Source organism: Tympanuchus pallidicinctus, unplaced genomic scaffold, assembly GCF_026119805.1.
Source record: "Tympanuchus pallidicinctus isolate F22 unplaced genomic scaffold, pur_lepc_1.0 scaffold1, whole genome shotgun sequence".
Classification (NCBI taxonomy): Eukaryota; Metazoa; Chordata; class Aves; order Galliformes; family Phasianidae; genus Tympanuchus; species Tympanuchus pallidicinctus.
Genome location: NW_026294618.1, coordinates 46,661,652 through 46,675,313, shown reverse-complemented (window position 1 = coordinate 46,675,313; position 13,662 = coordinate 46,661,652). Strand labels below are relative to the sequence as shown.

The 13,662-nt window shown below is 39.8% G+C and overlaps 1 protein-coding gene across 1 annotated transcript in view; it reads right to left on the bottom strand.

Annotated features, from left to right (window-relative positions):
* RFX6 (regulatory factor X6) overlaps positions 1 to 11,312 on the bottom strand; it is a 36,227-nt gene extending 24,915 nt beyond the window's left edge. Inside the window, exons 1-5 of the mRNA XM_052689680.1 lie at positions 10,911 to 11,312; positions 10,615 to 10,771; positions 8,764 to 8,887; positions 7,193 to 7,254; positions 993 to 1,070 (exon numbers count right to left, since the gene is read on the bottom strand). Coding sequence (XP_052545640.1) covers positions 993 to 1,070; positions 7,193 to 7,254; positions 8,764 to 8,887; positions 10,615 to 10,771; positions 10,911 to 11,100 — 611 coding nt within the window. The 5' untranslated portion in view covers positions 11,101 to 11,312. The remainder of the gene's footprint in view (positions 1 to 992; positions 1,071 to 7,192; positions 7,255 to 8,763; positions 8,888 to 10,614; positions 10,772 to 10,910) is intronic.
* Positions 11,313 to 13,662: the final 2,350 nt, after the last annotated feature.

The following is a 13,662-nucleotide window of genomic DNA, read 5'->3' as shown; positions in this document are numbered from 1 at the left end:
TTCAACAAACAATTTGTCCAAGATAATGCTAAATTGTGAAAAAAATAATCTAGCTGTGCACCAGCAGCACCTCCACAGCTTTGGACAAACGATGGGTATGGAAATAGCATATTCCATTCTATTATACCTTGAGGCCTTCAGTAGAGAGAATCCTCCTTTTCAGCATTACTGGTGACATTACCCCCAATTTTTACACTTGTTATGTTGTTTGGAAAAGGCTCTTTGGGTATAACCTGAATCTGATAGCAGCTGAATTTTCTGTGTGTGATTGCAAGCTCATTTACTCTTTTCCTTTCTCCTAGTTCCCACTTACATGGGCGTACTGCTGTAGACAATGAAAGCCGTCATTCAAGCCATATGTGAACACAGACATTTGTTTTACGAACTATTAATCTCTGGCAAACCAACAGGCAGCTATCGTAACGTATTGATCCTGCTAGCTGTCCCTTAAATAAATATAATTAGAGCTTCCTGGGTTAGGTTTAAACTGATATTAGCCAGTTAAAGGACCTGTAAATATTAATCTACACTAACCCCTCCTCCCTCCTACCCACAGGTGCCAGCTTCACACCGTTCTCCAGACGTTTCATAATGGGAAGCTGTCCTGGGGAAAGAAATCACAGGATGATGCACAAGCAAACAAAATGAGACAAGTATTCCGGAAAATGTGTTTTGCTCTCTTACACTAAAAAATCCTCTTATGGTATATGTTAATACAGCTCTGTGCTTACTATGATGAGGCCATACTGGTAGATACGAGTGAAAGATCCAGATCAAGCTGTTAAAGCAAAAATCAATGTATCTAAGGAGCAAATTGCTACCTAAATCTTTGAATGCCAGATATTGACAGTTGCAGCAATATTAGTTCTGGTATCAACAGCAATTAGTGTCCTATAAATACCTTCCTTAGGGAAGTTTTAAATAGCACCTCCACTGACCATCTTTCTAAAGCAGGTGCAGAGGCTTTACATCTCAGATATATGCTACTGTACCTGGTTAAGCCTTTGCCAGAGTACACAGAGTGGTAGTATGCACTGCTTTCTTTAATGCCAATTCCATAATAGTGATACCTGTGGGGGGGGGAAAAATAAAGAGAGAGTATTTTTATTTCTGTATGACATGTCAAATAAAACAAACTGTCAAATTGATCTTCAATGCTATATGAAAACTTTCCTTAACAGTTTCTACTAATTTCTTTCAGTGCCATAGAAAAAAAAAATCTGGTCTCATAGAAAATAGAATTGTCACTGTCCAAAATTCAAGGCTAACATCTTCTCTAAATTTAAAACATTTTCTCTTTTACAATCATGTTACTTGGAAGAATATATCTACCAGAAACCTGTTATATCTCTTTCTCTTAATATGCATTGTCTTTCATTTTAATTCCAGGTTGTGCAAAGGTGCTGGCTTGATCCATCAGGTGTAATAATCTATCAGGTATACTACTGTTTTATCTAGAGGATTTCTCCAGTAAAAGTAACTCCCTACTGCTTTTTTCCCCCATAAATTAGTGTTCATCCTTCTGCGATGAGCAATGCTAATACATTATTCATTCATTCATCTCATGGGTTGTAGGCTGACTGACTCCGCTTTAGCTGTTTAAGCAGTTATCATCTCCATTCATCTCCCTCATTGCTCTCCTGGAAATTATTGCCCTCAAAGCAGAACTGGAAGAAGGAAACATTTATTGTATATCCCCTGCTGCTCTGAGCACAACACCTTAACATTAAGAGCTGGTGCTAAGAAATCTCATTATGCATAAGATACTGCTTTCCACTGATTTTGCTGTGGAAGAAGTGACCTTCCTGAGCAGAGTGGGAGAGCAAGATTTGGTCATGGAAAAATTCCATCAGGGGTGATAGGCAACACATTGCACTGATTTCACTAAAACACTTCAAAAACTTCTCAAAAACTTCATTCTTAAGATACAAACATAGAATGGCTTAAGTTGGAAGGGACCTTACAGATCACCTAGTTACAAGCCCGTGCCAATGGGCAGTACTGCCACTCACCAGATCAGGCTGCCCAGGGCTCCATCCAACCCAGCCTAGAACACCTCCAGGGACAGGGCACTCACAGCTTCTCAGGGCAGCCTGCGCCAGTGCCTCACCACCTTTTGAGTAAAGACTTTCTTCCTAACATCTAACTTAAATCTCCCCTCTTTTAGCTTAAAGCCATTTCCCTTTGCCCTATCACTATCATACTGTGTAAAAATTCTGTCTCCCTCCTGCCTGTAAGCTCCCTTTAAACACTAGAAGGCTGTGATGAGGTCTCCCTGATGCCTTCGCTGTTCCAAGCTAAACAAGCCCAGTTCCTTCAACCTATTTTCATAGGAGAGGTGCTCCAAACACCTGATCATCTTTGTGGCCCTCCTCTGGATCCACTCCAACAGCTTCTCATTCTTCCTGTACTGGGGTCCCCGGCTTGGACACAGTACCAGCAAGTAGTTCATAGAACATATGAAGGTTTTCAGCTCACTTCTGCTATTCCTGATGATGCTCATTTAAAAAAAAAAATTACAATTCTACAGTTTGTTTTTACATTGGGTAGCTGCAGATAAGAACAAAAAACTATATATGAAAAAGACATTAGATACAAAATATACTAAGAAAATATTTGTTGATGATAAGTTTGCTCAGCCTAGGTGGCTCTGAAAGTCTTGGCTGACATAGTCATTTCTGTTTCCATTGGGTGCATCCAGGATTTCATAGCCAGAAAACTAGCAAAAAGTGGCTGCTGTTAAATATCATGGCTTATATTGTTTGTCTGAAATTGATGAATCTATGTAATACTGGCAGATCACAGTGGCGAGACCCTTAGAAGGCCAAATGTCTCTCATGTCTCTCATCTATTAATTTACGTTTCTGATTTTCTTTTCCTGAAAAAATATTTCTCTTGGGATAGTGATGTGATGAATACAGCATTATAAAATATCTGTTAATTCTCAGAAGATCAGACACAGGTACATCTGCTTATTACAGTCCCCTTTTTACTGAATAAAATCAAAGCTGAGTGACAAAATCAGAGCAACATTTCAAGGTGGTTTAGGATGTCTTACACTAAATGTGACCTTTCATTAAATGTCAAAATGCTGTACAGTTGTCCTCTATTTCAGATACATTCATGCGTCATCTGTATTGTGAAAATTAAAGTCCTGAAGCTTTTCAGTCATTACTCTTGGTCAAGGGGTATTAAACAGATGGATTTGGGCCAAACGCCTATATCATAAAATTCCTAATATTTGAAAGGGTTCTGACAAAAATGCTAAAGGCGTGGACTTTTTTTTCTCTTTCATAAAAATGAAGTTATTTTCGATGAGACTTAGGTAGTTTTGAAAACGTATATGTATGGATCCTGTGAAAGAAAGAACACTGTTTACTTAATCTTGACATCACAAAGTCTGTGCATTGCACAGGATGAAAAACTAAACAGAGCTCTGATTACTTCTTTAGAAATGTTACAGGCACAGTAATATACTTGGCATTCACCATATGAGCAAGCATTTATCTGCATTCTGACATCCCAAACCTCTCAGTTTCAATTACACACCAGTTGGAACTCCCTATTGGTATACCAGAAGCCAAAGAAAACCAAATATTTTTCACACATTAGGAATTAAGGTCTATATTATTCAATATCTAATTTAGTAATAACAGATTTTTGGGCTAGAAAAAGCCACTGTTGTGTGATTGGCATTCTCAGATTTGTAATGGCTGGAGAAATATTTGTTCCTGTTCTGGAATGCCCCAAGATACCAGAATTTACATTTGTGACATCTTATTACATGAAGAATGGAAGCTTTCAGCACCTATTCAGCATGTCCTTAGAGCAGAGCAACTATCCTTCTAATTTCCTTGAATGTTTACTAATGAAATAATGCAGCTTTCTAATCATGGCACAGAAGCTATATTAAAAAAAAAAAATTATCTGTGCTTTTCAAGTTGTGCCTGGCATGCTTCATAGAATAAGAAGATATAAAGATTTTTATTCTCTTACATCCCAAAGTGATTAGTTGAGTATCTTTTTTTTTTGCTCTTTTTTACTTTTTACTTTTTTACAACTATCACTGTTGATAGTAATATACTTACTTCAGACATGCTCATAACATCTTTACCCTACAACTTCAAGTGCCCTCTTTCTGTCTCCTTATACGTGTTCTACTTTTCTATTTCTATCATATAATTCATAAAATGAAATCAGCTGGCATAAGAAACTTACTCTTTATTTTTGTAACAGATCTATTGAAAAACAAACTGAACTGCTTTTCTCTTAACTTCAGTGGCTTATTGTAGCATATGTTCCTATGCAACTAGTAGCCCTGATTTTAGCATACACTGACACAAATGATAGCTGATAAGGAAATGATAGGCTTAAGCTGTTCAGGGACTCGCAATTACTTGTTATCATGGGGCCAGCTGCCATATCAGTTTTATTAACCCACTAAATCACTCCTAATAAATAAGATAATAGTTTTCAGACATGATGGATAAAAGCTAAGATTCAACATTGGTCAAAGTCTACATAGAAATTAAATTGTAACTTGAGCTCAGCAGCCTCCCGTGTGCATTTTCCTGAATAGCTGCTCCACATAACTCATGTACAGTGAAGATCACAACTAAATTCTACCAATGGCCATGGTATATTCAACACTGCCTGTGCAAAAAGGAGGCTTCGGAACCTGGTCTACAGACAACCATTGCTTAAGAAATGGTAATCTCAGAGAAGAGTCTGCAACATTTGTTTATTTATGGTGCTGTGCCCTCCTTCAGTCAGTTGGGATATAGAAATTTCCCCTGCTATTCAGCAACCTGGAGTGATCAGCATGGGCATCAGAGATAAAGTGAACACTGCTGACAAAACTATGTCCAATATGCTGTACTTTTTTGGTCAAATGTTTAAAAGAGTATTTTAGTATTTACATTTGTACATGCAGTACAAATATACCATTAGAGTGAGGCACACTCTGACTGAGGACCCAAGTTATTGAATTTATTAGAACCACTTCTAAGGCCCCTCCTGGAACCTCAGACAAAAAAATGTTGCTCAGAGCCTGAAGAGAAACCAACATTTGTCTGTATATCTCACACCTTAGAGCAGCACCCATGCCTCACATCTTAGAACAGCATTTTTTTCTAAAATCCAGTTCATGTCCATGAGTATGGTGTAGGAGAAAATTTCTGTCACCTTGAAGTTCCTGAAATAGATAATTTATTTTCTTTGCTTTCTTCTGGTCACGGACAGGCTCTATCAATGTGTTGCTGGGTGTGCATGCAGTATGTGCAGGGCTTTTTATTCTTAGGGAGTTTGCTTTGCTTTGTAATATAATAATGATTCTACTGGAGAGCATTTTCATGCTTTTGGACAACAATTGCTTCCTGGGCAATATCACAGCACAAAACATCATTGTCAAAAATAGCTAGTGCTATTACTGCTTCTCTAATATTATATCTAAATAATAACAGCAGCAACAAAATTAAAACAAAAAACAAAAAAACACAACAAAAAACAAGTCACTTCCACTATCATGCTTAAAATTTAGAATTTAATTGCTAAAGAGGAAAACTCCTGTGGGAAAAAAAAAAAAAAAAAAAAGAGAAAAATACGCCAGATGTTCAAACAAAACCTGCTGATGCCTCATCCTCCTTTGAGGAAATTGCCCAAGAACAGTTAATCCATATGAAAATATAGCACCATAATACCATAGGGCTATTAGATCTGCTGAAGAAATGTTATGTATGAAGCATATCTGTACTAGCACAGTTAAATATCTCAGAGTAAAGAGAATTATAGTGATGCAATTAAGTCTATAGTTAGATTCCCATGTCAAAAACATTTGAAACATATCTCTTTGCTTAGTGGATGCTTATATACTATGCTTTAATGACACAGATATATTACATGTTTTAGAAGTTTGGATCCTGTTTATGAATTAATTAGATATATCAGATCAAAAACATAACGAGCATCTTTGCAGTATTTTGCCCTTGTATTCTCTCATTCATTAAAACTTGAAAGTATACCCTTAAATATGCTGGCTTGTGAACATGATTAAGACTTAACAGAGGCATTCATGAAACAGAAGGTTACCAAATGTTTCTGCACAGACTATGAATGCCATATCCTTTAAAAATTTAAACACAACAGCAACAGCAAATGTCCATTTGAAAAACTGACCAAATCTGCAGCAGCTTGTGCCTGTAACCACAGCTCAACTTCAGCACAGCAGAAAATGCATGAAATCCCTCTTATTCCCTATACATGGCTTTTCTAGAAGTGTAACTCCCTAAAAACTCTCTATACAGCATCTATAGATTATTGCTTCTCTACATTCCTTACACCAGTACATTTTCACTTCCTTAAAAGGGAACATTTCCTACTAAAAGTTAAAAAATCAGCCAGGGAGAAATTCTTCAGTATGTCCTCAGCAGTCTTGGCATGAGAACATAGGTGAGAGAGTGGAAGCAAGGGATGTTGTTACCACTGTTCACCACTGCTTTAGACTCATTTTACCACAACTAGAAACACAGTGCCAGAACCAGAACAAACAAAACATTTCACCAAAGGTAATAATAATATGTAACTGCCTGCAATTTGTTTGCAATTGCAGAATGTTTTACATTCTAACATTCTGCAGCTGAAATGCACGAATCAAATGGATACACCATATATGAAATAACCATGCAACAGGCTGTATACTAATCAGAGCTTTTAAAAATTATCCAGATACATACTTTCTTCTAAATTTAGGACAGTGCTTTTTCCTACAGCCTTTAAATTGAGCAGTATTGCTATGGACTGAACAGTTTGAAAGTTGTCAGGTTTACAAAAGGCAAATGAAATCACAGTTAAATTGCACATTATTTATAGAAAGACAAACAGCTGTAATGATATGTTATAAAATGTTTTATACACACACATACAAGATTTTGACGTATGTTCTCAACAAGCAAATGGCTCTATAAAAATAACTGTGCTTTAGAAGGTTTATCAGTTTGCTTTTAGAAATTATGCCTGCCGTAATGTTTTCACTTAAATGCTACTTCAGTTTCATCATGTACATTACAAGTTATCGCTTAGAGCTTTCCATCTGAATAACCCCTCCTACCGATTAGTACTCATTATGAAGGCATGGAAATGCATTTGATTTGCAGAACGTATCTGGTAAGCAGATACACAGATTAGAGCTCCTTACTTGGAATGGCCCCTTGTTCCAAGCCGCCTGGTGGTAAGAAGAGGGAATTTCTGGCGAATGGTCTAAAGAGAGAATAACTGTATTAATTTCTAACAGTGGCGTACTTTCTCAGGCATTTTTTTCATGGAAGAAACTGGAGGATAAGTACGGATCAATACACAGCCTAATGTAGTCTGTAAATAAGTGTTTGTGGCAAACATGACACAACGTAAGCAATTAAGCGTGTTGTACACTGCAGAGGTCCTTCCAACCTCATCCATCTCATTGTGCACCTCCAGTCTTCTCAAGTTCTTTGTCTGCTCTTCCTTTCCATTTTCACTTCTACAATGCAAAATCTTCTCCCATGATCCTGCCCCATTCAGATCCCTAAGGTACAACTCTATCTTTAGCTTCAGAGATCTAAACAGAACCAAGGGAAAGATTTGGCTGCCAGCCGTTCCATTTTCAAAGTCAAACAGCTAGAAATAAGCCGATTTTTTAATTAAAAAAAATAATAAATCAAACTTTGATTTAAAACTGATCTCAAGGCTAAGGAAAAAATATTTCCTATTTCTATGCCCTCTACTATCAAAAGGCTGCACAGTCTAAAATGCATTTATGCTCACTGAAACAGTGTGGAAGTTTCTGTTAGGCACATAACGTGTTTCAAATAAAATCAAGAAAAACATTCTGTCACTGGACTCCTGAAATTGAGATTACTGCCCTAAAAACATTTTACTCTTCCCATAAAGAATAATGCTTAAGGGAAAAGACTTACTGAGAATAAAACTCAATAATAGAAGTAGAACTAGTAGACATAGCTAATAGATCCCTGTCAAAACAAAGTTTAAATGGAAAGCTGATGTCTTCCTCATTTATGTTGGAACTGTGTAATGAAAATTAGATATACACTGAGAAAGTGTATCTTATTCAGGATGAAAAAATTAGTAAGTGAACATTTTATGAACTGGATTTAAAATCCATTATTATTATTTAATTAAATTAATGCATTTTGCTATCTACAAACAATGAAAAGATCAGCATTTTTGGTTTCCTCTTTCACTAACTACTCAGAGTTTAATTAGGAAAGTTCACATCTCCCTTTCATTAAAATGATTTCAGGATTAATTGTAGCGAAAGGCAGAAAAGGGGATAAATCAACTTTTTTTTCCCCCCATTCAGGAGCTCTTTTCATTATTAACTTTTATTCCCCTTCTTGTATTCTTGTATCGCTTGTTGTGTCACTTCTCAGTTTACACTTTAGTATAATTAAAAGCATCTTCTATGTCTTTTTTTTTTTTTTTTTTTAAATGGAAAGAACCACATTAATGTCACCATCAAAAAACAAACAAACAAACAAAAAAACCACTTGGAGAGAAAATAAAACAAAGAAGAAGAAGCTGAAGTTCTTTTTGATTTTCCTAAAGTGGTTGTCATAAAATCCTCTCATATGTAATCACATAATTAGTTTCATTATGTATATTAATAGCAAAAAAAAACATGAATTTATTAAACATTTTAACACAGGTGCACCAAACTCAAAGTCTGACAAAGAACTGGCCTAATGAATGATAAAGACATTTGTTCTTTACCTTCCCAAAAGTTGCAGCACAGGCGGGTTCTAGCTTCTCTTTTCTGCAGAAGTCTAAATAATGTGCATAAAGGATGCATCTTGGTAAGCAAACTCCCTCACAGACAATGTAGTTTTCTTCCAGCCTGTACAGAAAAAGCAAGAAGAAACTTCTTACTGAAGAGTAAGAGGCAACACGGCATGTTTCCCCATTTTATTCCCCTTTCCTTTTTCTGACACTGCCCTCTTTTTAATTTTTATTTTTTTTTCCATTTCACTAAGATTTCTATAATGGCACATATATGAGTTTCTACTGAATATGACACACACCAGAAATTGACCACACTTGATGCTTAAGGTAGCAGCACAATACGGAACACCTGGAGACAGGTCCCTTTTCCTAACGAGTCTTCTTCAATGCAATTTGATTTAAATGATTTTTGTTTAAATGACTACCACGTAAGAACCAACTTTGCTCTGAGAAGATGAGCACCAATTACGCAGTGAAAGACCTGGGTTTAAGCCTGACCTTTGAACAGAGCAGGGACTTCATCTTGCATTTTCTGTCCCAATATACGTTTAACACCAAATGTTGTCTCTCTTTTTTTTTTTCCTACTTTAGATTTTTATTTTCCACATGGGACCTGAAGGTGTTTCTTGTCCAAACCATAGCAAAAATCAAAGATCTGACATTTTCTGAAGAGTATACATTTTTGTGCATCTGTTTGTAAAATACAAGTGCCCGACAATGGTTGACAAAGTCAAATTTAAAAACAAGTAAAAGCCAGTTGTCTCCTCTTTAGCTGAACTGTTGGTAACAACAAGGTGGCCAAATCCTGATTGTTTCTTTTCTTTGTCATCATCAATCATTTGCTACTCCTGGAATTATATGCAATAAATTTGTTTTCTAAACTACACCAGTGTATAAGAAAAAACCTCACAGTAAATACTGCACATGGAATAATTTTGCACATCCTCCCCAGACTCAAATCCTTACAGTTCTCTGTCTGCTCTAAGCCAGATGTAAACTAAAGTAAGAAACTGGGATACCCACATTATTCTGGTTTTTCAGTCATAAAGAAAGCTCTAGATTTACAGCCTGCATTTGGTATCTAAGCTCCCATTTAATTCAACAGTATTGCCCACTAACTTCCAGAATACTTTAGGAAAGACCTAAAGCCTTAGCTTTTAAAGGTTTAAATTCTGTAGGTTAAAGCTTACAGAGTTTGAACTCTTCTTTGGTTCATTTTTACTAAACTGAAACAGAGTTAGGGCATCTGTGGGTGGTAGAATGTAATGCAAAAAGTACAGTGAGAGACAGTGAAAATGTAACTGTCGCTGTATAGAATAATAACAGCAAGTATAATTCTTAGGTAATTTGTCATTTCTACATTTTTTAAAGATATTTAGGTTTAGTGCTTCTGAAAAGAAGACAGAATGTTATGCATTTTATTTTCCTGAAACAAAATAACAGAACTGACTATATGCATATTAGTAGTGTATCCCTACTCAGTCAGGACGACCAGCTAAATAAGCACAATTTCATTCCGTATTAGAAGCCTAGATCACACATCCAGGTACAATAAGCTGATCCACAGTGCTTTCTGCCCCGAATAAATCTGATCTTCCATCACCTCTCACAGCCATATGCCGGGGGAACCCGACAGAGGTTTCTGCTAACAGATAAACCTCCGCTAATTCAAAACATCGGGAATTTGGGGGAGATGAGGGTTATAAGAAGTTGAAATAAGCCCAAGGAACCCAATGAACGCGGCCAGGGCCAACGAGCGGCGCGGTGCCGCTCCCGTTGCCGGCACAGCCCCGAGGTGGAGGAGCGGCCCTTTGGGAGCCCCCCCCGTCCAGCCGGCCCTACCACTGCAGGGTGAGCTGCGTCTGCTTCTTCTTGTCCTTCATCATCTGCGTGATGCTCTTCTTCGGGGACGGGCTCTTGTCCGCGGCTCTCAGTTTGCCGTCGTGAGTATCCGCATCCTCTTCTTCCGAGGAGAAAGTCTCACCGTTAAAAGGCACTTCTGCGCGAGAGGGAGCGGAGAGAGAAGCAGCCCGGGGATGGCGTTAGGTCGGCAGCACACCGTCCCCCCGAGCCTCCCGTTAAACCGGCGCTGCCCAACGGGCCGGGCCCGCCCCCGCGGCTCTCCCCGCGGTCCTCACCCGACTTGATGGCAACGGGCAACTCCGGCAGCCCCCTCCCGGTTCCCAGCCCCTCCTCGGCGTAGGGCAGCAGGCCGCCCGCCAGCAGCTCCGCATAACACTCCTCCGGCGCGGCGGCGGCGGCGGCAGACATCGCCTGCGTGGCCGGGAGGTGCAGGAAGGCGTCCTCTTGCTCGGGCCCCTTGGCCATGCTGCTCAGCGGCACCTGCCTCGCTTCGCCGCCGCTCCCATGGACGGCCGAACGGGACGAGACGGGACGGACGCGGGGCGGTGCGGGCCGCTTGTGCGGGGCTGCGGTGGCGGGGACGGCCGAGAGAGAGGAGAGGCGAAGCCGGAGACAGGTGTGCACCGGGAGGCGGCGGGCCCGGTGCGCCCCTCCCTCCTGACGGCAGCTCCCGGGGAGGGTCGGGGCTGGAGGCACGGGGGAGCGGGTCTGCATGGGCTTAATGATTAACTGCCGGCTGCGTGCGGGAGGAGAGCCTCAGCGTTCTCCTCTCCTTACTTCAGACGTGATGCTACACACAGCTTTGTTCGTATCACCGTGCCCATATATGAGTTCTGTTCTCAGCGTAACTCACAGAGACAGCTCAGCTTCTGTTCTGAGGCTACAGTAAAATCTCATCCTGTTCTCTGATGTCACTGAACTAAGAACTTCAGAGCCTGACCCATGAAGATCTGTATTTCTACTATATGATAAAACCTCCCAGCTACCAAAGTACAATGAATCTCTCATAAGCAAAATCCTGTATGCCACTATCTTCCTGGTAACATGGAAACATGCCCCTGTACTTGGCATTGGCGAGGCCTCACCTCAAGTACTGTGTTCAGTTTTGGGCACCTCAGTACAGAAAAGGCATTGAGGTGCTGGAGCAGGTCCAAGGAAGGGCGAAAGGTTTGTGAAGGGCTTGGAGAATATGTCCTATGAGGAGAGACTGAAGGAACTAGGGGTGTTCAGTCTGGGGAAAAGGAGGCTGAGGGAAGATCTTATTGCTCTCTTCCAATATCTGAAAAGCGCTTACAGCCAGAGCTGAGTTGGTCTCTTCTCACTTATGACAGATGACAGATGAGGGGAAATGACCTCAAGTTGTGCCTGGGTAAGTTCAGGTTGGATATTAGGATACACTTCCTTACAGAAAGAGTTGTTAAGCACTGGAATAGGATCTCCAGAGAGGTGGTTGAGTCACCATCTCTGGATGTGTTTAAAATCCTTTTGGTTGTGGTGCTCAGGGACACGAGTTAGCATGGGTTTGTTAGGGTAGTATGGTTAGGTAGTGGTTGAACTCGATGATCTTTAAGGTCTTTTATAACTTGAGTGATTCTATGATTCTATGGAGCTAAATGTGGTATCCATTGTGTAAGAGCAGGATTCTCCTTCACTATTACTTCAGAATATCTTCCATGACACAAATTCTAGCCATCATTAAGACGTGGATCGCTAGTTTCCACCCCAGGGCAACATACATTTGTAGTCCCCTCCTGTTGCATCTGAGGGTCAAGAGCTGCTTTATCATAGAATCACAGAACAACGTGGGTTGGAAGGGACTTTAGAGCCCACACTGTTCCAATCCCCTGTCATGAGCAGGGCTCCCACCCGCTAGATCAGGCTGCCCAGAACCCCATCCAACCTGGCCTTGAACACCTCCAGGGATGAGGCACCCATAGCTTCTCCCTTTGCACTGCCTGTGGACTGTCCTAACCCTGGGACAACTTAGGGTGGCATCCCTGTGACTCTCATTCAGACATCCTTTCAATTATTGAAAGGCTGTGATGAGATCTCCCTGGAGACTTCTATTCTCCATGTTGAGCAAGCCCAGCTTCCTCAAGCTATTTTCACAGGAGAGGTGCTCCAGCCCTCTGATCTTCTTCATGGCTCTCTTCTAGACCCACCCCAACAGCTCTGTATCTTTCCTGCACTGGGTGCCCCACACCTGTACATCCTACTCCAGATACGCCTTCACGGAAGCAGAGTAGAGAGGGACAATCACCTCCCTCACCCTACAGGCCACCCATTTACCTGAAACTGATATTGATTTAAGAACTATTTTGTTACATGTAAGTTCTCCTTGGACTTAATAACTTTCTCTGGCTCATACAAACACTCCTCTCTCTACTTGCTCCTCCAAAGCCACTGAATGACTACTGTACAGCATCACCAGCTTTGTATGAAACTGAGCATATGTTTGCAGCAGTAAAGAAAGAAAAATGGATTGTCCAGTGCTCCTAAGCAAACACATGTTTAAAGATTGATGAGAAAGATGCATCATCCACTGCCAATATGTGAACAAACATATCTATTTTATAGTAAACAGAAAAGAGGAAGTTTTTTTGTAAGTAACGATAAATTACATGTAAATTATTCTTATCTGACAAGGAATATATAGGGTTCCTTAATAAAATTGAATTGTTTTAAAAATATTCTATATGAAAACATTGATAATGAAAATAACTTATAGGAGAGGAAGATTTGTCCAAGCAGGGACAGCTAAGTTCTAATGTTCAAGCTGTTTGCTCTTGCAGCCATAAAACAACCAAATCCCTCTGCTTTGTGGAAAATATTTTACTCCATGTTGCCTACTGTATGAGACGTTGACAGTTGGTGCTGTGTCTGTTTGCAAAGTCACAAGGGTTGCACGGATCAGCAGTAATGGAAGATTTCTTATCACCATGGAAGATTTATTTCCCTTAAAGGTTACCTTCTCAGCAGACATCATGTTGTGATTTGTAGTCAGGGAGTTCTCAGAGTAGTTTTAAA